At 44.9% G+C, this 23,176-nt stretch overlaps 2 protein-coding genes and 1 non-coding gene across 3 annotated transcripts in view; 1 reads left to right on the forward strand and 2 right to left on the reverse strand.

Annotated features, from left to right (window-relative positions):
- The window catches only part of SAFB2 (scaffold attachment factor B2), a 29,944-nt gene extending 15,187 nt beyond the window's left edge, over positions 1–14,757 (reverse strand). The window contains exons 1-11 of the mRNA XM_010828176.1: positions 14,444–14,757; positions 13,247–13,331; positions 9,212–9,276; positions 8,920–9,123; positions 6,612–6,674; positions 5,865–5,892; positions 4,433–4,943; positions 3,956–4,005; positions 3,348–3,448; positions 622–771; positions 421–533 (exon numbers count right to left, since the gene is read on the reverse strand). Coding sequence (XP_010826478.1) covers positions 421–533; positions 622–771; positions 3,348–3,448; positions 3,956–4,005; positions 4,433–4,943; positions 5,865–5,892; positions 6,612–6,674; positions 8,920–9,123; positions 9,212–9,276; positions 13,247–13,331; positions 14,444–14,629 — 1,556 coding nt within the window. The 5' untranslated portion in view covers positions 14,630–14,757. The remainder of the gene's footprint in view (positions 1–420; positions 534–621; positions 772–3,347; positions 3,449–3,955; positions 4,006–4,432; positions 4,944–5,864; positions 5,893–6,611; positions 6,675–8,919; positions 9,124–9,211; positions 9,277–13,246; positions 13,332–14,443) is intronic.
- A 193-nt stretch (positions 14,758–14,950) lies between these two features.
- Positions 14,951–23,176, forward strand: part of LOC104979708 (scaffold attachment factor B1-like) — a 20,242-nt gene continuing 12,016 nt past the window's right edge. Inside the window, exons 1-2 of the mRNA XM_010828178.1 lie at positions 14,951–15,302; positions 18,381–18,465. Of these exons, the coding sequence (XP_010826480.1) occupies positions 15,114–15,302; positions 18,381–18,465 (274 nt within the window). The 5' untranslated portion in view covers positions 14,951–15,113. The remainder of the gene's footprint in view (positions 15,303–18,380; positions 18,466–23,176) is intronic.
- TRNAK-UUU lies at positions 20,835–20,907 on the reverse strand. The gene has a single exon. It is a non-coding gene; the product is annotated as a tRNA-Lys (tRNA).

A 23,176-nucleotide genomic window follows, 5' to 3' on the forward strand; every position in this document is an offset into this window, starting at 1 on the left:
GTTCAAATCTGCCTTGCCAAAAGGTCTTTCAGTCTGTTATTTGTTTCAACAGATAAATAACTTGTTTGAACATAAATCTCTATGCTGTGCTCAATCGTGTCTGACTCTTTGCAGCCTCATGAACTGCATGCAGCCTACCAGCCTCCTCCGTCCATGGGAATTTCCAGACAAGAATACTGGGGTGGTTTGTTACTTCGTGGTTTGTTACTTCCTCCTCCAGAGGATCTTCCTGACCCAGGGATCAAACCCTCATCTCCTGCATTGGCAGGCGGATTCTTTATCACAGCAAATCACTGGCTCAGTGATTTGAACATGAATATTAAGATGCAAGAACCACCTGAGATTTAAATGAGGAGCTGATGACCCTGTGGCTGCCACTTGGCATCCTCCCAAAAGAAAGGTTTTTAAAAAGCACCTTACTTTTCAACTTTGATCTCCACTGAATGATGTCTGTCAACACTAGACAATTTTTCCTTCTTCACTTCGCACTCTTTTCTGTCAGACAGCTTTTTCCCAGAAGGTTCGTTTTTGGCCTAAAACACAACATAGACAGAAATGGCTCAGGGACCAGGTCTTCTGGCCTATGAATCCTGCAAGTTCCAGTGGCAAGGACGGCCTTACCTTCTCAACAGAGATCATCCTTCCATGAAGCTCAGTTCTGTGGAGATGGCTGATACACTTTGTGGCCTCGTCAGATGTTGACATGGTGACAAACCCATAGCACCGAGCCCCAGGACTGCGGGCATTGGTCACCACTTTGGCTCCAACAACCTTCATGAGAAAGGGTACTCTAATTTTCTCATAAAAATAACCACACTATGTGTCAAAAATTACCTGCAATTAATTGATCATCAGAATTATTTCTACTTGTTTGCACTTTTCTGAAATTGTTGTTCCTTGCAAGGATTTATTAAAGTACTTGTAATTAATCCTGACCTGTCAAAATACAATTGCTTTTGATACAAAATCAACTCTCACAGTGACAATATAAATAAGAAAAGCTAAAGACAGACGTCAGTAACCACAACTTCAGTAACCTTGAGACAAATGAAACTAGAAATACAATAAGATGCAGCAAAAGAAGTTCTAAGGGGAAAGTTCATTGCAATGAATGCCCACATCAAGACAAGGAAAAACTCTAATAATGAAAGGAATCAGAATGCAAACTAGTCACATATACCAGATACAGCTAATTAGCCATATATCATCAAAAACACATAATGCAAAGTCAAGCAGATAAAACAAGTATAAGCCACCCCCCCCACCAAAAAAAAAAAACAGGGCACAAAGCAAGACGACAGACTTAAAGCCCACTATACCAATGCTCGTGTCAAATGTAAATATTCCCAAAGGACATTCGAAATGAGGGTTGGGACACACAGAGAGCCTGAGACACGTGAGCCTGGGCTTTGGCTCTGACCTCCTCTGACTCAGCTGGTCAATGAGAACAAGTTCGCTCCTCTCTGGACCTCCTGTATCCAGCTCTAAGACGGTGAGGGGATCCATGCTTCCTAGGGTCCCAGCAGACCCTGACATTCATGGTTTTCCACATAGGGATAGAGAACCACTGCCCAGCCTGCAAAGGGAAGCCCCGATATATCCAAAGCACCCCATATAGGGCCAAAAGGGAAAGAGCCTTTGCTGAGAGGGACACAGATGTCAGTTCTCACATCAGAGATGAAGTTCTGCCTTCTCCCCTCTCCTCAAAGTGAGGGGTTGGGTCATTTGAGCATTCCATCCAACTAATTAGCCATGCCAAGGCATCACTTCTGATGGCAGGTAAGCCCAAGTGAAAAAAGACAGCACAGAAAGTGCCCAGTTCCCTGTCGGCGCCCCTTCCCCGATTCCGCCGCCATCAAGCTTCTTGAAGATCAAGCCTCTGTCTGCACACCCAGTTCCAGGGCCCAGTTCCACTGCAGGGCCTTCCTGAGTCCTGCTGCCCTGGTCCAACGGCCAGGCACATTCAACACTCAGGTCTTGGCCCAAACATCACATCCTCAGTGATAATCACTGAGTCCACCTTCCAAGTCTAAATTAGGTCCTTCTACCATACAATGATGGCAGACAGTAATCTTCAATATACTTAAAAATGCATACATATGACATGTTGCAGTAAGTTATTTTCCAGCAGATGTTAAGACCTAGAACAATGCCTTGTTATCTGTTTCAGCTTTACAATCAGTGAAAGTCGTTCAGTCATGTCTCTTTGAGACCCCATGCAATTTTCCAGGACAGAATACTGGAGTGGGTAGCCTTTCCCTTCTCCAGGGCATCTTCCCAGCACAGGGATTGAACCCAGGTCTCCCTCATTGCAGACGGATTCTTTACCAGCTAAGCCACAAAGGAAGCCCAAGAACACTGGAATGGGTAGCCTATCCTTTCTCCAGCGGATCTTCCCAACCCAGGAATCAAATCGAGAGTCTCCTGCATTGCAGGTGGATTCTTTACCAACTGAATCATCAAGAGAAGCCCAGTGCCTGACTGTAAGTAAGTGAATAAATAGGTTTTGGCATAATAGCATTCTACGTCCTTCCAAATGCTTCTTCAGGGTCTTGTCCGCTTCAGTCCCTAATTTCTCATCAAGGAACAAAGCCCTGAGCAAAGGAATGATGACCGGGCAGCCAAGATGGCACAGCGACCTGGAAGCCCTGCCACTTCCTGCTGCTGAGTGGTACTCTGCTGACTTCTCCCACCCACCACGGACCCCCAGGAGACCAGGAGACTGCTTCATTAGCTAATTCCACGACAACAGAATCATTCTTGAATGTTTCTCAGAAGTTTCTGAATTGTAATATTTTCCTCCTGCCACCGTGACCAGGAGTTGATTTATTTTTAAGCCACCATCCTGTTCAAATTCTCCAACTATGTACTTAAGATGCTAGAAGATATATGGAGACCAACTCTTCACTTACTGTTAAGGGGAAGAAACTCAGCATGCCAGCTGCCAGTGTTTTTTTCTAGTTGCTCCACGGCACGTGGAATCTTCCCAGATCAGGGATCGAACCTGTGTCCCCTGCATTGGCAGGAAGATTCCTAACCACTAGACCACCAGGGAAGTCCCAGTTTCCAGTTTGGTATTGGCTAAAAGACAGTTTGTTCAAGAGAAGCTGGAAAGCACAGCAGGGACACGGAGACTGTAGTTTTACATACCTTCTCTGAGCAGCACCTACAAGCTGTCTGCTCCGCCTGTCATCCACTCTCAACCAGGAGACAAGGTTTACTACCCACAACTGGTTAGGTTCCACTCACCTCCAAGGTTTTGTTCCTGTCTATTTCTTTTCCCCCAACTGGAAATGAGAACCTATATGCCAAGCCCAGGTGGGTGGCAGCACATTAGGGGAGCGTACCTTTCCATATTTGCTGAAGAGGTTCTTCAGATCTGTTGCCCGAGTTGTGGAAGACAGTCCACTGACCCACAGATTCCTTCCAGAGCTATTGCTGATTCGACCTGCAGGAGGGAGATGATTATGCTTGGCCTCCTGAGACTGCAGCCCTCTCTTAAACCCTAACGCAATCCAACCTTGATTCCTCTGACTCAAGAATTTAATTACTGCCAACACATGGGACAGAAAATGAAAAATCTAGATCACAAAGACTGAATTTTCTTACTCGAGGATTAATCACACCTATGTCAGTTACAAACTGAAATGGCATTCAATGATCAGCTCATGACCAAGATAACAGTTTCTAAAATTCTATCATTTTACAGGTAGAAAAATACCTGTCCTATAAAAGGACTTTCACCATTCCATAAATGAGTCTCAACAAAAACATACATTCAGAAGCTCACCAACATTTAAAAATTAGTCTCTCAAGATACAATTAGCTAGCTGATTAATTTCCGTAATCCATAAAAAAACCAAGTACTGGATCCAAATTGTGGATTCCTGCAGACCCCTCCCTCCCAAAATAAGAGATCCGAAGGTGACTCCCTGACATGTAAGTTGAATCATACCTTTTTCATCTTTAACGATTGGCTTTATATCTTTTTCTTCCTTAAAAGAGCTAGAGATAAAAGTTAGTATTACTCGTACAGAAAAAATAAAAGAGAACTAAATCAAAAGTATGGTATGTGCTAAGACTGAATACCTACCAGAAAATTAGTCAGAAATAAAATTTTAACAGGCACCTTTGCAAGCTTATATTGGAAATCTCACCTCCCCCCAATACAATGTCAGATTCTTAAAAATCAATTCTATTTAGCTGACGATAACACTTAACAATTTAAGAGCACAACCATAGCAGGTTGAGGAAAACAAAAGGAACTGAAATCACCCATTAAAAATACACAAAGAGAAATCAAACATTCTTTAGAGGTAAACTACAATTGCATCAGTCTGGCTGGCCAATTGCAGAAAAACAGCTCATGTGTGTCATTAAACGACCAATGAAAAGGAGATAGCGTCTGGTCTAAAACTGAGAAAAAACAAACCTCATTTTCTGATCAGCGCCCTCACTGGCTGAGGACTCTTTAGGAGCCGGAGGGACTTCATTACAAGCTTCAAAAGCAAACTTCTTCACGTCTTCTTTGCTATCCCCGGGGTCTGGGCTTGAGGCTTCCGGGGGCGCTTCCGCGGCCTCCTCGCTACAGGCTTCCGTGTGCTCTGAGGCTTTACTACTCTGCTCAATTGGCTTCTCTAGCCCTACAGGCTCACAGTCCGTCCTCTCGTCATCGCCTGTCTGCTCCACGGGCTCCCTTTTCACTACCGCTAACAGGGTGTCTGCCTTGCTCGACTGAGCGTGTGCTGTTGACTCGTTGGCCAAATCTAAATCACCCTCCTCCGGATGGGCGCTGTCAAAAAGGTCCTCTTCCTCCGCAAGTTTTCTGTCTGGCCCCACGCTACTTGTTTCCTGTGCAAATGGCTGCTCCAGCTCGGAACCTTCTTCTTTTACTGGCTCAGATTTACAAGTTTCCCCCAAAATGTCGAGTATTTTCTCATTTTCTACGGATTTAACAGGAATAGAATGGCACAAGGTTTAATTACCAGGGAAATAAAGCAATCACAAATGCGGAACTGGCACGGCGGCCACACTAACACGAAGAGAACTGCTAGCTACACAGAGATTGGAAAACCCGCGGGTACACACACTCAACACTGGTTACACTACCTGCACTCCGACCGACTATAGAGTAAGCCTCTATGCTACATGGAAGAGAAAAGGCCCCCACAGATTTAAACACCTACAACAGTGTGACAGCTTCTCGACAGTCTCGTTCATGTTTTTGTTCAAGTATGGGTCTTCTCCTTATTTTTCCAGTGTCCAAGGTGCTGAATTGAACGCGATCACCATTCAAGGACAGCTCGACCTTCAAATTTCTTTGAATTTCTTTTAACAGAACAGTCCAATAGGAAAACCAGAAATTTCCGCCGGAGGAGACAAATGCAGTCCAGAAGGGGACCAACACGTTGGGAATTTTCGTGGAGAAACTCTGGTTCCTCTTCTGGAATTCAGTCACTTCTCAGGCAATCAGTGCCCTGACCATCGCTTTGTCCTACCTTCACTGCATTAATCTAAATGACTGCAGGAAATAATACAAGATCTGCTTCATGTGTAGAAACACATGGAAGAATCACCGGGGAAGGTGGGGCAGGGGAAGTACTTAAATGCCACTCTACATGGTTAGAGAGATGAAAGTCATCACTACATCTCACTTAACATATCTGACCTCCAGAAACCAGAACAGCACTTCCATAGATCTGGTGATACGAATGGGTTTCCAATCTCTGATCCTTGTACGATCTGGATTGTCCACCATTAAAATAATTCATAAGACCGTAAAAAAGCTTAATATATATAAACAGCTTTAAAAGAAAAGTGAGAAGACTTTCAAACCATAACTGTTGTGTTTCTCTTATCAGTACCTGGCTCCAACAGAGGTTCTTCAATATCCTATTGAGAAAAAGAAAAGACAAAACTCACAGAGCACTTTAATGTTAGCCCGTCCAATCCCCCCTTGTAGTTAGGCCTCTGCAATTGGCAACAACTTCCCAGTCCAGGCAGAGATCACACAGATGACTGCTTTAGACATCACACCAGATCTGAGAAAAATCTCTCTCCCAACATGGAACTTTATGTGTAACTGGAACGTGTCAACAAAACCATTTCTCCACCCTGCTGGACAGCTCTCCCTAACTCCACCCTGGACTGAAGACACTAGCTCCGGCGCTTTGGGAGTCCAGCCCACCTATTTCTGCAGCCCTCCACCTCGCTTCCACCTTGTTTTGTCCATCCTTGCAACAGGCCCCAAAGTCTTCTTTACCCTTTCAACTGGCTAATTTGAATGGCTCGCCAGACCTCAACTCTGACAGAGAAACTCCTCTGGGAAGCCCTTTAGTGTTTGTGTAACCCAATCACTTGCACTTCTTCCTTCTGGTTACATTCTCGTTGGTCATTAACACCATGCCCACCAGGCTGCAAACCCTGACCCTGACAATTTAGCTCACCTGCTTATGCTAAGCATCCCTCAGGACCAAAGTGCAATGGGTTGTTTACACACACACACACACACACACACACACACACACACACGCTCACTCATTCTTTTTCACTGTGGAAAATTCACCACTCATGTCAGGTTTCTAGCCATGCAGAACCAGAGAGTAACCTACCGGAGGCACTTTGAAGTCCAATGATGAAGCATCCAAAGTGTTCTCGAAGCCTTCGCCATCAACCTGAAAGAAAAAACGCCAAGACCTCTTTGCAGAGACAGAATTATGAGTGCCAAGGCCCACACCTCACCACTCTCCAGGCCACCTACAGATCTGTTTTCTTCACGATGCCAAACGCCATCTGCAAACCCACTGCTGGATCCCAGTGGCTGCCCCTTAGCCATAGGGGATATGTCCCCAAAGTCCAGTGGCTATCTAAAACTTCAGACAGCATCAGGCCTTAAACACCATGTTTTTCCATACCAACAGACAGGGAGTACACACACCATGGATACATTGGACAAAAGCATGATTTCTGTCCCGGTGAGGATGGCGCAAGGTTTCATCATGCTACTCCAAATGGCGTGTAATTCAGAACTAAGAATTGTTTATTTCATCTAATATTTTTAGACCCCAGTTGACCACAGGTAACTGAAACCTCAGAAAGCAAAACCGTGGGTAATGATGGGGATTATAAGGGGGGGATGATGTTACTCTGTTGATCACCTGCCTCCCTGTTTCTAGGCCCGCTCCACGATCAGGCAGCCCCAGCATCTCTGATAGCACTCTGGCAGCACCAACTGAACGAGTGAGCAGATTCATTCTCCAGGCAGTTTCCCCACACTGGTGGTCAGTATACACTACCCAGCCTCAGATTTCTGAAGCTGACTCAAAGGGAAAGTGAACTCCACATTCCTGATTTTACTTGGTAGCAATTATTTTAAAATAACAATAACCTGGCACTTTCGCCTAGTGTACTTTAAAACAAATATTTAACTTGTTTTCTTTTTATCATCTACTACACTAAACAAAGGGTTTCCCTGGTAGTTCAACTGGTATAGAATCCGCCTGCAACGCAGGAGACCCTGGTTCAATTCCTGGGTCAGGAAGATACCGTGGAGAAGAGACAGGCTACCCACTCCAGTATTCTTAGGCTTCTCTGGTGGCTTAGATGATAAAGAATCCACCTGCAATGTGGGAGACCTGGGTTCAATCCCTGGGTTGGGAAGATCCCCTGGAGGAGGGCATGGCAACCTACTCTAGTATTCTTGTCTAGAGAATCCCCATGGACAGGGGAGCCTGGCGGGCTACAGTCCATGGGGTCACAAAGATACGACTGGGTGACTAAGCACAGCACAGCATGCTAAACGAAAACTAGTATCTTAAAGGTTATTAAATCTGAAAGCTTTCTAACTTTTTAAGTGAAATACAAAAATATCCCTCCCTAAAGATTTTTTCTTAGGTTTGAAACTTTTTTGGGGGCAGGGTGGGAAAGGCAGGTCATGCAGCATGCGGGATCTTAGTTCCCCAATCACATACTGAACCCATGCCCCCTGCTCTAGGAGTACAGGGTCCTAACCAATGGACCGCCAGGAAAACCCCAGGTTTGAAACTTATGACCAGGATGTTTCCATTAACCAAGAAGTCAAGTCTATGCTATGGAAATAATTAACACACAATAGGATCACACAGAGAGAATAAACCAAAGCTCCATGCTAGCCTATGTCAAGCTGTGGCAATGTGTGGAATCTGTGACTTTTGACCTTAAAGGTGTAAAGCTCAGTCCTTTAAGGGTACTTCTTTTCCAGTTTAAAGCTAGAATGCCTTAAATAAAACCAAACTAAGACAGCTGGGCATGCCAAAGTGGTGAGGTTAAACTGGCAACCAGTTCCAGGAGGACCACCACGAAAATTTATGCCAAAAACACAAAGTGAAAAGCTGGCACTATGATGTTGCTTAAGACAATTGAAGTCTTCCCTCATACACAGGAAGTTTAACAGTGGATCCCTTTAACTGGAGGGATTCTTCTAGGCGACAAAGACTTTTCTTCACTGTAGTTCACATCCTTTAATTAACAAGTCAACTCATACATGGAATACATATTTAAACTATCAACAGGATTATCTGCATGGTGAGATTATGAACTGTTTCTGTTTTCTTATCTTTCTATAGTTTTTTTAAACTTCTTTTCTTTTCAAAGAAAATACTTTTAACAACAGTGTCAGACTTTTGACTTATGCTAAGAATGTATCCCCTACCCAATTACAGAAATATTCTCCAGCATTACAGAGAAGTTATCCATTAGTTAACATCTGATCTGTGTTGAGTTTAAATGGATGCAATTTAACGCCAAGATTTAGACACCAAATGGTGATTTAGCTGCGTGTTATTTAACCAACCATCAGCGTGTTCCGTCTTGGCTGAAGCGCACACAAACAGTGAGGAGCCCCAGGGCTGTAGCGTGCTGCACCGCAACTGCGTTACCTACAGCGTGTCCTGTGAACTGAGCCGGGAGCTCCCTCAGCTGCGTGGCCACGTAGTCTTTGCTCTCACAAAGGGATTCCAGGATGCTGTCAGTGCCATCCTCCCCGAAGTCTGGAGCAGCGCTGTTCTCAACTTCGGTTTCTTCTAACACATTAACGTCCATCATGTCAATACTCTGCAAACCCTCCAAACTTGCTTCCATATCCTCCTGTAACGAGGGACGACGAAAGGCATCAACTACCAGGTGGACCGGGACGCAGAGCTCCTGCCGCCCCCTCTGTTGTCATGGCATCTACCTGCCCATCTCTGGAATCTTCTTCTAGGCCATTGTCTTCAGTGCCTTCCTCTTCTGCCTTTTGTTCTAATAACAGAAAAATTGTTCAGTCAGAGAGCACTTGGGTTCTGGCCTTGTAATTAGCTTCTGCAGGACGACGCAGCTCAGTCTTGGTGAGAACATGATACAAGGAAGCTGAATGTGACTGTTCGTCTATCACGTACAGTTTTGTCTCAACTGGAACGTAAGATCTAGAATTTCTGTAATACCATCAAAGTATTTTGATTCTGAACAAAATAGCCAAAGCTTCAAAAGGTTTCCAAACCACTTCAAACTAACACAAACATCCTCAAACAAAAATGAGCAAAGGATAAAAACAGGCATTTCCCAATGATTAAATTAAAAAAGTCATGTCCATACAGCACCCAAAGAACTACACCCTAAGAGTGTGTGCTGGACAACAGACCTGTGAGTTCCCCTTCGCTCCACCCCATTGCATCAAGCCTCTGGCTTTCTGACATTCTTCAGCCCAGAAGCTTTTTTCCACTCAAGGCAAAAAGGCAAAGGCTACCATAAAGTCTATTTTCACCCTGGGCTCTGCGAATGCAAAAGGACTATTGAGAGCGATGCCAGGTATTCCCAATGGGGTTGGAAGGAAAAGAAAGTGGAAACTCTTAGAAGGAAAGTAAAATCTTTGGGCTCCCTGTTATCAACAGCTTTAAAAATGTACATACCTATATTCTAGAATTCCCCTTAGGACGTGCAAAACAAAGGTGACCTGTTCTAAAGGGCGTATACAGACTAATATTCCCAAGAATCGCAAACCATGGCGCTTATGTTTACATGTGGGAGGCCAGTATGGGGGGGTCAGTGGGGATGTGGGCTGCAACAGGGTGATGCCTGGAGACATTTTTAGTGTTACGACGGGCAGTGCTACAGGCATGTAGTGGGCAGCGGCAAAGGATGCTGCCCAGCACACAGTAACACGAAGGACAGCACCCTACCACAAAGTTCAACCTATCAACATTGCTGAGTCTGCAAAATGCTGTGGCATGCCAGTTTTGCAACTTAAGAAGCCTCAGTCTTTATTTTATAGATGTTTAGTTGATTTACAATGTTGTGCTAATTTCTGCTGTAAAATAATTCAGTTACACACACACACATATATATTCTTTTTCACATCCTTTCCATTATGGCTTATTACAGGATACTGAATACAGCTGCCTGCACTACGCAGTACGACCTTGTTGATCCAACCTATACATGGTAGTTTGCATCCGCTGATCCCAAACCACCACTCCATCGCTCTCCCTACACACCCCACCCTCCACAACCATAACTCTATGTTTGTTGAGTCTGAAGAAACCTCAATCATTTATTAAAGATGCCAACTGCAATATCCTAAGTATTTCATTTCCCATTATTATCAATGATTACTCAAGAAATGTGGTTTTATTACACACTGCGCTCTTCACATTATTTAATACCCCTCACAATGCCAGCAGGTTTATTATCTGCATTTGACAGGAGAATTTGGTTCTGCTCCAAAGCTGGGACTCAAAAACTGAGCTGTCCCACCTCCCATTATATCTGAACTGGGCATATCCTTTTGAAACACACTATTTAAAATGCTTGATAACCACACCCAATTTCTCAAGCCTCAAACAGTAGCTTGAAGTGCCCATGAAGAAGGTAAACAGGAGAGAGGCAGACCAAAAAAACCTCACCAGAAAGCACCCTAAGTGGGAGCGACAAAGATAAACGCTGGGCACACAGGCTGCACCCCAATCCCAAGGGATGGGTCTTGACTAAAAACTGAAGGGTGGGGGAACAGAACAGGGGAATGGCACAGACTATCCAATTTTAATCCCAAATGTAACCTAATTTAGAATGATCTTTTCAAAACACACCCAGTTTTCAGCAGTTCTGCCCATTTAGATGAGTTGGGGAAAAGGACTCAAGTTCTGACTTGCAATGAAACTTTCAAAGTTCAGCTTCCTTTCACTTTTGAAAGGCAGTGGTTACTCACGAATTCCCAGAATCAGTCCAACTTTGTGGCGGACTTTGGAAATCTATTGGCTGATGCCTAGTAACCTTGAGGACCTAATTTTCAACCAGGACACCATGAGGATCTAACACTTCGTATAACTAACCACATGCCCAGACCCCTCTGGAAAACACACTAGCTCTACAACCTGGAGGAGCTGTTCTCTGCCCCAGGATCTTGGGCTTTGGGGACTTCTGTGAAAAAGAAAGGTACCAGTGCCTTTCTAACCCCAACCTGTACTGGTACACTCACTTTACACCAAAAGTAATTATTATCAAGGCTTCCCTGACACAATGCTAACTCCAAGTAGCTTTGAGCTGACCTATGCTTTAACCCATTCAGACATGTACTGGAAGCAGTCAACTAAGTTTTTCTAACGATTCAAAGATTCCTTATAGGAGCCAAAATCATTCTGATGAATAAGCCTAACCTCACAGTTTAAAATGAGCATCTACACACAAAAAAGTTTAAACTTTCAGCTATTCAAAACCAAATTTTCAGATATGGGTAACTTAACAGAAAAGTACAAACAGGCTATCTGTATGTTTCCTGCTGTAGACCCATCCCTCATGATTGGTTTGTTTCAACGGTCCATGTCTTCTGCTGAAATACAGGCAGTTTCACGAGCACTGAAAAGATACCAGTGTTTTAAACGTAAACCCCTTTAAATGTAACCTAACTCAAAAATTTAACCTTTCAAAACAGGTGCATAAGATTTAAACAGTTCACTGAGTTGTGGAAAAGTCATCCTGTTAGAAAAAGCTGTGAAAAATATAAATAGAAGTTGCAGAAAAGACAAAGTCTTTTCTTTTTACTTTCTGAGCAGCTGTATCCCACTGCCTGAAATTAGCACTTTTTTAGGTGAATGGGACATGGACAGCTGTAAAAACTTTCGTGCAGCACCCTTCAAGACAACGAGCCCATCGTATGGGAGTTGCAAATTATACCATCCTTATCACAGTAAACTCTGAAAATGAGAACCACTGTTAGTGAGGTTCCCAAGCTTTTGCTGTCAACCATAAAAAGGAAAGGAGCACTGATACATGTTATACCATGGATAAACCTTAAAAACACGATGCTCCGTGAAGGATGCCAGACATGAAAGGTCACATGCTGTATGATTCTACTTACATGAAATGTTTAGAATGCGCAAATCCTTAGAGACAAAACCTCAATTAGATACTGCTGGGGGCAGGGGGATGTGGGAGCTGACTGCTAATGGGGGATAGGTGATTCTTCTTAAGATGATGAAAATGTTCGAGAACTAAGAGTAGTGATGACCTCATAATCTTGTGAGTATACTAAAAAGCACAGCATTATACACTTTAAACATGTGAATTTTACATGAATTATATTTAGATTTGAAAACAAAATATCACACTAGTAAAACATGCAAATGTTCCAACAACCTATTTTGGACCCTAAAGAAGTTGGGTTCTATTGGGTCTCTGCCTGCTGTCATTTTCCTTGGTTTAAGTCCTATTTTTTGAACCAGGAAGACAAGTAGGTGCATCTGGTTGCTCAGGTCAGCCGGGGCAGCTTTTAAGACTGTGCCTTACGCTAGTTCTTTTTTAATCCTAGAAACGAAAGCTGTAATGTTTTTAATTGTTGTTCAGTCATGAAGACAAGTTCGATTCTTGAGATCCCATGGAATGCAGCCTGCCAGGCTCCTCTGTCCATGGGATTTTCCAGGCAAGAATACTGGAGTGGGCTGACATTTTCCTCTGCCAAAGGATCTTCCTGAGTCAGGGGTCGAACCCACATCTCCTGCCTGGGCAGGCGGGTTCTTTACCGATGAGCCACGGGTCTTTTACTTGGCACCTACAAATCCTCCCCAGCACCCTGACATTTACACGTTAGCTGGTGGAAAAGCAACCTGTTAGATGGAGGACAGTGAGGGCCAAAGGAGCTCTCCTGACTTGAAGGGCTAGAAGAATGCTAAAAAAACAGTTCTCTATATAAGCTCTCTTGCTGTAGCTACCCCAAGCAGCAGAAAGTTAAAGTGGATACCTTTCATGAATCTCTTTGTCTTCTTGCTTGTGGCTTCCAAGGCAATGCCAATTTCATCAGGATCCTGCCCTTCTTCCTTAACCGCCTGTTGGGAAGAGACAAAGTTGACAACACTGTTAAGAGCTGTGGGGCACACACTGCTCTTCCTCTGTAACAATTTCCCAGCAACAAAGGCAACACTTCCCTGCAAAGAGCAACTCTGTTTCTGCCACCTGGGCTGTCAGGTCCCCAGGCAGTAGGTGAACCCAGTACCACTTGGTTCTCGCTGGGCCCTTCACCCAAAAGAGCCTGGGGCTCACAGTCAGGGTTGATGAAGTTCCAAAATGGTCCCTAACCTCCACACTGTCTCAACTTTAAGTCAACAATGTAACAAACAGGTTACACTTGGTCTGGCAGTGGGCAAAGGGCTGAGCACTGCTCAAAAAGGCCACCTTTGACCCAGGGCAGGGAAGAACAAAGAACATCCTGGGTAGTGGGGGAGGTTGGTGGTTCACGGCAACAGTGTCTTCTTACCCGCGCTTCGGGACTCCCCGGTGAATTCACCAGGTTCCTACCCTCAACAGCCTGATTCCATGAGAGATGACCACCCGCCATACTCAATTCTGTGTTTAATGCTGAGAAATGGGACAATGAACACAGGATGGTGCGATACAGGAAGTCATGGACTTGGAACAAGTCTTCACTTGGGGGGGGGGGGGGGCGCAACGAGACATCTCAAGACAGACCCCAAAATGACAACAAAGCGCCAGCCAGATGGAGACCTGGGAGAGAAGCCGCCAGGTGCAGGGCACGGTGAACGCAAACGTCCTGGGGCAAAAACTGGCACATCTCCCCTTCCCGGGCAATGTCAAAGGTTCTTCAATCATCCGTTCCGTAGGGGAGAAAACTGAGGCGCTGGTAGGGAACAGCACCTGTCCAAGGTCACACAACCCTGGGAAAAATCCAGGGGCTACCCTAAGACTAAGACGGGCTTTCCCAACACTGCGATGACTGAATGGAAGAAGGCGACAAGGCACAGAGAGGGGCGGTGTCGGGCCAAGGTCACACAGCCGACCCGAGGTTCCTGACAGTTCGGACCGGAGTTCGCAACGAGAGATGCAGGCCGGGGGCGCCTCGCAGTAGGGAGTCGCAGTGACAGGCCCGCGCGGGGGCGTTACTCGGTCTCTGGCGGCACCCCAGGGCCCCGGGCCGCCTCACCTTCTTGAGCCGCTCCATCAGGACGCTCTTGTTGCCGCCCGTGTCCAGGTTCCGCTTCTTCAGCTCCGCCCGCAGGTCGATCACCCGCAGGTCGCTGAGTCGCCGCGTCCCGACCTCTGAGACGCCCGAGACGACAGCGGCCGTGCCAGAACCCGAGTCGCTGGACCCTGCTAGAGTCTCCGCCATCCCGGGTATGCTGTCCGCGCCAAGTACTTCCCACACCGCCGGCGGCTGTAGCGGCTCTGAGCACAAAATGGCGCCGCCAGAGAGGAAAACGCACTGGCTTCCTCCCGCCCCCTTTTCCGGCCGCGCACGCGCGCCGCCCGAATAGGCGTTCTTGGCCGCAGTCGGACGCTCGCGCATCGACCAACCGCAGGCCCTCGGCAACAGTGCGCAGGCGCTGTAATTGCTGTATGTAAGCGTCTTGGCAGTTCGCGGCGGGAGGCCGGCGAGACGTAAGGCGCCTTGTACCTCACTCACAGGGCTCTCACTGCGCATGAGCAGAAGCGGCCCCGGGCGTTGAACCCGCGCCGGGTACGCCTGCGCAGAAGAGAGGAGCGCCGTAGCGGTCGGAACGGTTCTCTTACTGGCGGCGCAAGTTCGTACTGGGAGCTGCGGTTAACCCGGCCCAGTTCTGTGTGAAGTGGTAGGCAGAACCAGGGCCCCTAGAATGGCGGAGTCTCTGTCCGGCTTAGGCGATTCTGGTGCGGCGGGCGCAGCGGCTCTGAGCTCCGCCTCGTCGGAGACCGGGACGCGGCGCCTCACTGACCTTAGGGTGATCGATTTGCGGGCGGAGCTGAAGAAACGGAACCTGGATTCGAGCGGCAACAAGAGCGCTTTGATGGAACGGCTTAGAAAGGTAGAGCTGGGACCCTGGGGTGTGTGGGAGGTGGGCCGGGGAACCCCGGCGGCCGCGACGAGGGGCCTCCTGGCCTCGAGGTCCCGCCCCCCACCCCCGCCCCGGTCCCGTTCGCGGCCTGCCGGGGGCCTGGCGCTCCGGGCCTCTTCACGCTTCTCTCAGGCCCGAGCGGGATCGCCGAGCCCCGGCGGGCCCAAGTTCAAAGCCCAGCGCTGCATCGGAGCGAGAACAAGAAAATCTCGACGCGAACGGGGGAAGTTCGAGGTAGCGGGTGACATCGACCGAGGGCTTGTGTTATCTGTATCAGCCCCTGCTTTTTAGGGCTTCCTTCGGCTGCTTTCATCCCGATCTCTGAAAGTGGACTCGGAACCTGAAATCCTCGCTCCGCCCGGGGAGTCAGGGGATTTGGCCAAGGTCCCTCGGCCGGGGAGGGGAGGTCGAGATTTGAACCCAGGCCGGGCGATTTTCTGAGCGTGTGCTGGTTGCGGGGACCTCCTCTGGGGCGAGAGATGCTGCTTGATCCGTTAGGGCCTAGAAGTCTAGAATAGGGGGGTACTTTACGAAGTAACCTTATTAAGAGGGTATTGGGAGCGGGGTTGAGGGAGAATGGCTCGGCGACTCAGCCTGGCAGGAAAAGTGCTGCTTGTAATAAAGACCAGAAATGAAACCTACGGTTAGACTTGAAGAAAACCTAAGGGCTCTGCCAGTCTCTTGACCCGATCTTGAGCGTGAACGACATTTCTTTTAACCCTCTCTAGAGGGTCTGTTTCTCTTTGTGTCCAAAAGAGAAAAATATTAATTCTTAATCGTTAGAGTTAAGGAAGATGGCCCAAAATGTGCTTGGCATGATACCTATAGCATATAAACATTCAAAGTGCAATTGCTGTCACAATTAACTTTTTTCTCTGTATACACTGTGTGGTATTTGCAGTCTGGGTGTTACTGATCCCTGCCTTGCGGGGTTCTGAGGGATGCGTTGGAAAAGCAGAGAGTTAGTTGTGCTTTTCTGCACTCCCTGTTCTATGTGATTCTGGTGGCTTCTTCCTTTCACTGACTCTTGTCTTGGGACTTCTCTGTGATCTCTAACTATGCCTTGTCACCTATTCCCCCCCCCCGCCCCCACTCCCCCAAGCAGTGCAGTTTGTGACTCATTCTACCCTCTCCTGTCTCCCAAACAACAGAGGATCGGGTTTTTGTTTGTTAGTTGCTGTTTAGAGGAAGTGGGGATTATTTCCTGTTACCCAGATAAGGAAACTCAGGCTGGAGAGTGGTGAGTTACTTGCCCTAAGTCAGTAGTGCCTTTGTAACTCGAGTGTGTGTGTCTTTCGCTATGGACGCTAACACCCTCTAAGCAAACAGGGCAGGCAGTTCACCCATAGAAGTGTTACCGGAAGAAGATGCAAGGAGGGGAGAGTTGGCACCCAGGGACCTGTGATCCATGGTATTACTAGCCATAGGGCCTCCTGTCAGTAAAGGAAAATTGGTGGGGGGGTGGGGGTGGGAGTGGGAGGCTTTAGCCATTGTTCCCCCAGATAGTCCACAAGCCTTGGATGCTGATAGGGTGGCATTGAACCTTCCTGTCAGGCTGTTGGTTGAAGCTGGTATGATCTTCCACCAGCATCTCTGAGGGGAAAAACCCGTTCCTTATTCCTCTCCTCTTCAGTTTCTTAGGGATGTGCTCAAAAATGCACAAACACCACTGGCGTATATACCCATCTGCCATCTTACGCGAGCAAGTCTGGAAGTACTGGCGCTCTTCTCTTCTACTTCTGTCACCTGTTGTTTTGTCCCTTCTTTGGTTTGTGTATTTATTTATTCTTTTAGGAAGAACAAAAGAGGGAAAGGTGGAGGTAACAACACACAAAGAGTAGTTTGGCCAGGCCTGTAAGGATGACTCATAGCCTGTAGTCCCCCAGGGACCACCCTGTAAACACTGCACCTGGACGAGATGACCTGAGGGGCGGACTGGGCCGCCTGTCTGGGGTAGTTGTTGCATTCTCCTGCTGGTGGTCCAGAATCTTTTGTTTCTAGAAAGAGGGTAGGGACTTTCTGTTTGAACCCTTCTTCAGGCCAGGACATAACTCCAAATCTTCTTTCTGGCTGTAACTTCAGAGAGAAGGGAGAGGTTTTTTTTTTTTTTTTAGTACAGTTTAGGTGTGGAGCCCCCACACCTAACTTTACCAAGCTAGAATACTCCTGAGAATCTTTGAGACTTCTGAAACTACAAATAGAGCTCCATTTGAAATGGATTTAAACAGAATGTGGGCTCCCAGGACTATGCAGTAGAGAAAGGGTTTTCAAAAATCTGATTTTGAAGCCTGGTGTCTGGGGATATCAGCATTGACAGGGTTGGTCGGTGTTCCTTCGATTGATTGTTTTGTGGCATTTTTTTTTCCCCCTCCTCTGAGTGCCTCCTTGGTGGCCTACACAGTGCTGAACATAAGTGGGAGCTAGTCAGGTGAAGGACAGGCTCTTGGGATGAGAAGCGGGACTTGCCAAGAGATCCTTATAATTTTCTGTTCAATGAAGCAGGTTCCCTGGTGGTTGACAGCAAGACCTCAGGAATCCGACAGAGAGATGAGCGAGGGATGTTGTAGTCCGTGTCCCATCCCGTGCCATGTCCCATATTCTGTCCAGATGGTGCTAGTGCGGGTGTTGAAAAGGGATCAGGGAGAGAGATGAACAGTACAGTGTTGAATAATGTCATAGGTAGTTTGGCCCAGGAATAGGGTCAATCAGATTGTGGTGATAATTCTAAAAATAAGCTGACTGTTCGATGAGTGCTTGCTTTTCGTGGCTAATAGGAATTCTCCTGACAGCTTTCCAGGGTAAGAACTTTAATTAGTCCCTCATGCCAGAGTGAAAAAACAAACTCGGAACAATTAAATAAGCCTGCCTGAGACCAGGCAGCCAAGGTACGGTAGAATCAGTCTACCTCTGGGGCCCTTGCTGCAACAGAAAGAAGGACGAATGAATGAGTAGGGAGAGGCCCTTTCCAGATCAGTCCCTGAAGCTTCTGTGGAAGTCAAGTCTGTGTGCTGCCTTTTTGGGTGAACTTTTCTTTTCCCTTCCCTTTAGGCAATTGAAGATGAGGGAGGTAATCCTGATGAAATTGAAATTACCTCTGAAGGAAATAAGAAGACATCAAAGAGATCCAGCAAAGGTATGGAGGGTGATGCTAGGAACTTCTTTCAATCTGGCTTCCTCTGCTAATGTGCCTGTGGACTGCCCTGTGAATCTTTGATGCACCTTGAATGAAGGTGTTTCCATGGGATTTGGGAAGTCTCAGCATGGAAGAGGTACTGACACCTTTACTTATTTTTTTCTGTAGGTTTCTCGGCAGCTGTTGCTTATCCAGAGTCTTAACCTTCTTGAGGTAGAGAGTGTTTAGGATTACTTGAGTCTCAGACCTATTGCTCTGACTTGTGGAAAATAACTTGCCTTTTAAATACCGCCTGGCCAAAACAGAGTTGTCACTTTTACAGATGCTGCTTTCGAAACTGCCTACCGCATGAAAGCCAGATTCCACATGGCATTAATGACCCTCACCATTGCCCCAGATGGTCCCTTCCCGCTTCCGCCCCTACCACCTTTCCTCTATTACATCCACCTGCAATCAGGTCCCAGACGTGTGGTTTACTCCACCCACTCCTCTTCCCCATCTGTCTGCATTTGAGTCCTAGTTCATCAAGAGGCAACTTCTGATCTCACCAGTAGCAAGTCTTCTCTCCTTAGGTCCTCTGCACTGCCCTGGCCTGAGTTTCAGGTTGTTGAGGACAGAAGCTGTGTCTTCCTTGTTTTCCTACTTAGTATTTGCTCATGAATTACTTCCTAATTGAATTCAATGACATCCAACTACTGTTTTAGGAAAGAATCAGCTAAAACTGGGCATTTGGGCTATCCTGAAAGTTCTCTAGGTAATTGGAGGTTTTGTTGCTCAGGCCCCAAAACAAAATGAAATTCTTTCACCTGGCCAGTGGTGAAGACCTGGGTGTGAAATGTCTAAGAGGCAGGCACCAATGTCGACCAGGTTGTGTGGTGTATTAGCTCTGGGAGAAGAGCAGTCAGTGACCTCACTTTGAAATGAAGTCACTGTGTGGTCCACAGTTAATCATGCATTTTTCAATTTGCGCAAGTCAATGTTTTTTCCAAAGCAGAGTACTTAAAAAATCAACAGAGAGCACAATATTATAATTATCCTTCAATTAAAAATAAATAAATTCAGGGAAAAAAATTCAACAGATAGACTATTATGGGGCAGGGGAGAAATAGAGCCTGTGGAGCTCCTTTTTTGCTTTCTTTTTCTCTAACAAAAAAAGAAATCCTTGTGTTAAAAGTTTTTAGGAACACAGATAAGCATTAAATAAAGGAGGCAATCCATTATTAAGATTATGGGCATATTTTCCCAGACTTCTGTGTGTCTAAAGTCACCTAAAAACAAAATACAGAAGGATTTTCACACACCTGTGTACCTTTGTCTTTCCTTAAAAAACTGTTCCTACTCCCCACAGTATTCTTTACTTTTTTTACTTAGCCTGTAAATGGCATTTTCAATAGTGCTGAAAATAAAAACCTCATTTATTTAACAGTGAATAATCATTCTTTGTATGACTGTACCACAGTTGAGCTCCTCAGTCTTATTATTAGACTATTTGTTCCAGTTTTCAGCATGGCCGTGAACCAGAATTACCTCTGCTGAAGGAATATGTTTTTGTTAACTAGAGAAGTAGAATTCTTGGGTCAAAAAATATGTGCATTTTATTTTAAAAATAGTTCTTAACAAATAGTTCTCCAACAGGCTATACTGGTTAATAACTAGCAACATCAGGGAATGGCAGAGGGTGCCTGTTTCTCTAAATTCTCACTTAATGCTGAATATTATGTCTTTTTAATGTTGCCTCATATATAGAAGAAAAATAGCTCATTGTATGAATTTCTCCACAGCTAAAGTTTTTATTTATATTTCTTCACAGGTTAAACAGTTTCTGATAATCGACTGCCTTTGTTTTCTGAATTGCTTTTTCATGCCTGTTGCCTATTTTTCTGCTGGGTTGTTAGTCTTACTGACTTTTGATAGTGCTTTCTCTCTATAAAATGTTACAATTGTTTTTTCCCAGTTTGTTATTTGATTTAACTACTTTGTGGTGTTTTGGTCTTTAGAATTTTAATCTTTAATACAGGCAATGCAGTCAACCTATATGGTTTCTAAATTTTATGAAGGTCGCTCAGTCATGTCTGACTCTTTGCGACTCCATACAGTCCATGGAATTCTCTAAGCCAGGATACTGGAGTGGGTAGCCTTTCCCTTCTCCAGGGCATCTTCCCAACCCAGGGATCAAACCCAGGTCTCCCTCATTGCAGGTGATTCTTTACCAGCTGAGCCACAAGGGAAACCCAAGAATACTGGAATGGGTAGCCTATCCCTTCTCCAGTGGATCTTCCCAACCCAGAAATTGAACTGGGGTCTCCTGCATTGCAGGTGGATTCTTTACCAATTGAGCTATTGGGGAAGCCCCACAATAGAGGACAGCATGCCTGAACAGGGACTTGAACCCTGGACCCTCAGATTAAAAGTCTGATACTCTACCTACTGAGCTATCCAGGCTCCTATTTTAGGAGCTGTCCAGGCACCTAGATTTTTTCTTGTATATTGAAAGACTGTCCTTTGCTTTAAAATTGCTTTTTAAAAAGTTTGCGTTATGGAGTAGTATTTACCGTTTTATTTTGAGTTCGTTCGGAATTTATTTTTGCATGTGATGTGAAGTAAGTAGGGATCAAAACATGGATTTTTAAAAGTATATATATTATTTATTTATTTGGCTGTACCGGTCTTAGTTGTAGCATGTAGGATCTAGTTATCTGACCAACAGTTGAACCTGCATTGGGAGCGTGGCGTGTTAGCCCCTGGACCACCAGAGAAGTTCCAATATGGGATTTCTATTAAATTTCTTGTGCCCTTGCCCAATCAGTCATACTTCCTACCTGTCCCTCAGGGAAAAAAAAAATGATTACTTTGACCATAGATGATTAGTTTTGCCTGTTTTAAAACTTCATCTAGAACCATTCAATATAAAGTTGGGCAGGTGCATGCCACTTGTGGGAATCTTAGTTTCCTGACCAAGGATTGAACCCAAGCCCTCAGTAGTGAGAACATGTAATTCTAATCACAGGACTGCCAGAGAATTTTCATTACAAACTCTTTTGTGTCTGGTGTCTTAGCTTGGAGTAATTATATTTTGTAGTTAAGATTTTAGCTGAAAATAGAGGTGTTTTTTTTTTTTCTGCCCTGTTTGAACAAATTCAAAATTGTTTGAAATCTGGTTGTTTTAATCAGAATCCTGGAAAGCATGAAAAGTGGAAGTGTTAGTTGATCGGTGCAACCCCATGGACTGTGGCTGGCCAGGCTTCTCTGTCCATGGGATTTCCCAGGCAAGAATACTGGAGTGGGTAGCCATTCTCTTCTCCAGGGGATCTTCCCCACCCAGGGATCAAACGCCAGTCTCCTGCACTATCAGGCAGACTAGAAAGCATACCTCAGGTAATTTCAGCATTCCTCCAAAGTAGTTTTACACCAGTACTTTGTTTAGTTCTTTTAGACGCTTTTAAAATAATTAGCAACAAAGTAATTTAACTAGAAGAGCAAAGTCAACATGTTTGCTTTTTAAACTATTGCCTGATTGTGTGTTGCAAGCATGCATGCCAAGTCATTTCACTTGTGTTCGACTCTTTGTGATCCTGTGGACTGCAGCCTGCCAAGCTCCTCTGTCCATGGGATTCTGCAGGCGGGATTACTGAAGTGAGTTGCCATGCCCTCCTCCAAGGTGTCTTCCTGACTCAGGGATCAAACCCACATCTCTTACATCTCTTGCATTGCAGGTGGACTCTTTACCTCTAAGCCACTGGGTTATTGGGTTGTTTTGTTTCTTTTGACATGATATCCCTTCTTTCTTTTTTAAAAATGACTATCAAATACATTTTAATAATTGGCAAAATTTTGAATAGATTCTTTATAAGAAAATATAAATAAATGGCCAATGACCACATCAAAAATTGCTTATCATTAGCTAACAAAGAAATGAAAATTAAAGTGATTTGAAATACTAGAAAACAACTGTTTAAAAGATATAGAAAAACAAACTTCCATACCTACTTCCCCCTACTGCTGTAGAATATGTAAAATGATACAGCTATTTTGGGAGAAAAACTGGCACATCCAAAATTAAAAATTCATCTAAAATGTTAATACAACCCAAATTATTCAGCTCCTGTATCATTAGCTAAAATAAATGAAGTGTAGATCCACAAAATAATTTGAACATGAATGTACAGTATATCTTTTTTTAGGAGACATAATTTCATGCTTAGAAATGATGTAAGAATAATACAAGAAATTCTCATAAATTCTCACCCAGATTCCCCAGATGTTGTCATTTTTACATTTGTTTTAACCTTTTCTTTCTCAACGGAGAGAGGGAGGACAGAAGAGCGAGATGGAGGGAGGAAGAAAAGGATAAAACAAGTGTAATATATATATTTTTCCTTTTCTGCTGAACTACTTGAGAATAAATTACAAGTACATGTGCCCCTTTGTCCCTACATTCTATAGTATTTTCTAAAAACAAGAAAATTGCATAACTATATATGTAGTTATCAAAATCAAGAAATTAATATTGATAAAATACTGTTTTCTAGTCTTATTTAGATTTGGTCATTTAGGGTCTTGCATTGTCTTCAGTTATCATGTCCTCTTGATCTCCTTTAATCTGCAGCACTTCCCAAGACTTTCTTTGTGTTTGTAACAGTACTATTTTTTTTTAAGTACAGACCACCTATTTTGAAACCTGTTTTTCAATTTGGGTTTTATTGGGAGGTTT

This window comes from Bison bison, unplaced genomic scaffold (assembly GCF_000754665.1).
Source record: "Bison bison bison isolate TAMUID 2011002044 unplaced genomic scaffold, Bison_UMD1.0 scf7180017864492, whole genome shotgun sequence".
Classification (NCBI taxonomy): Eukaryota; Metazoa; Chordata; class Mammalia; order Artiodactyla; family Bovidae; genus Bison; species Bison bison.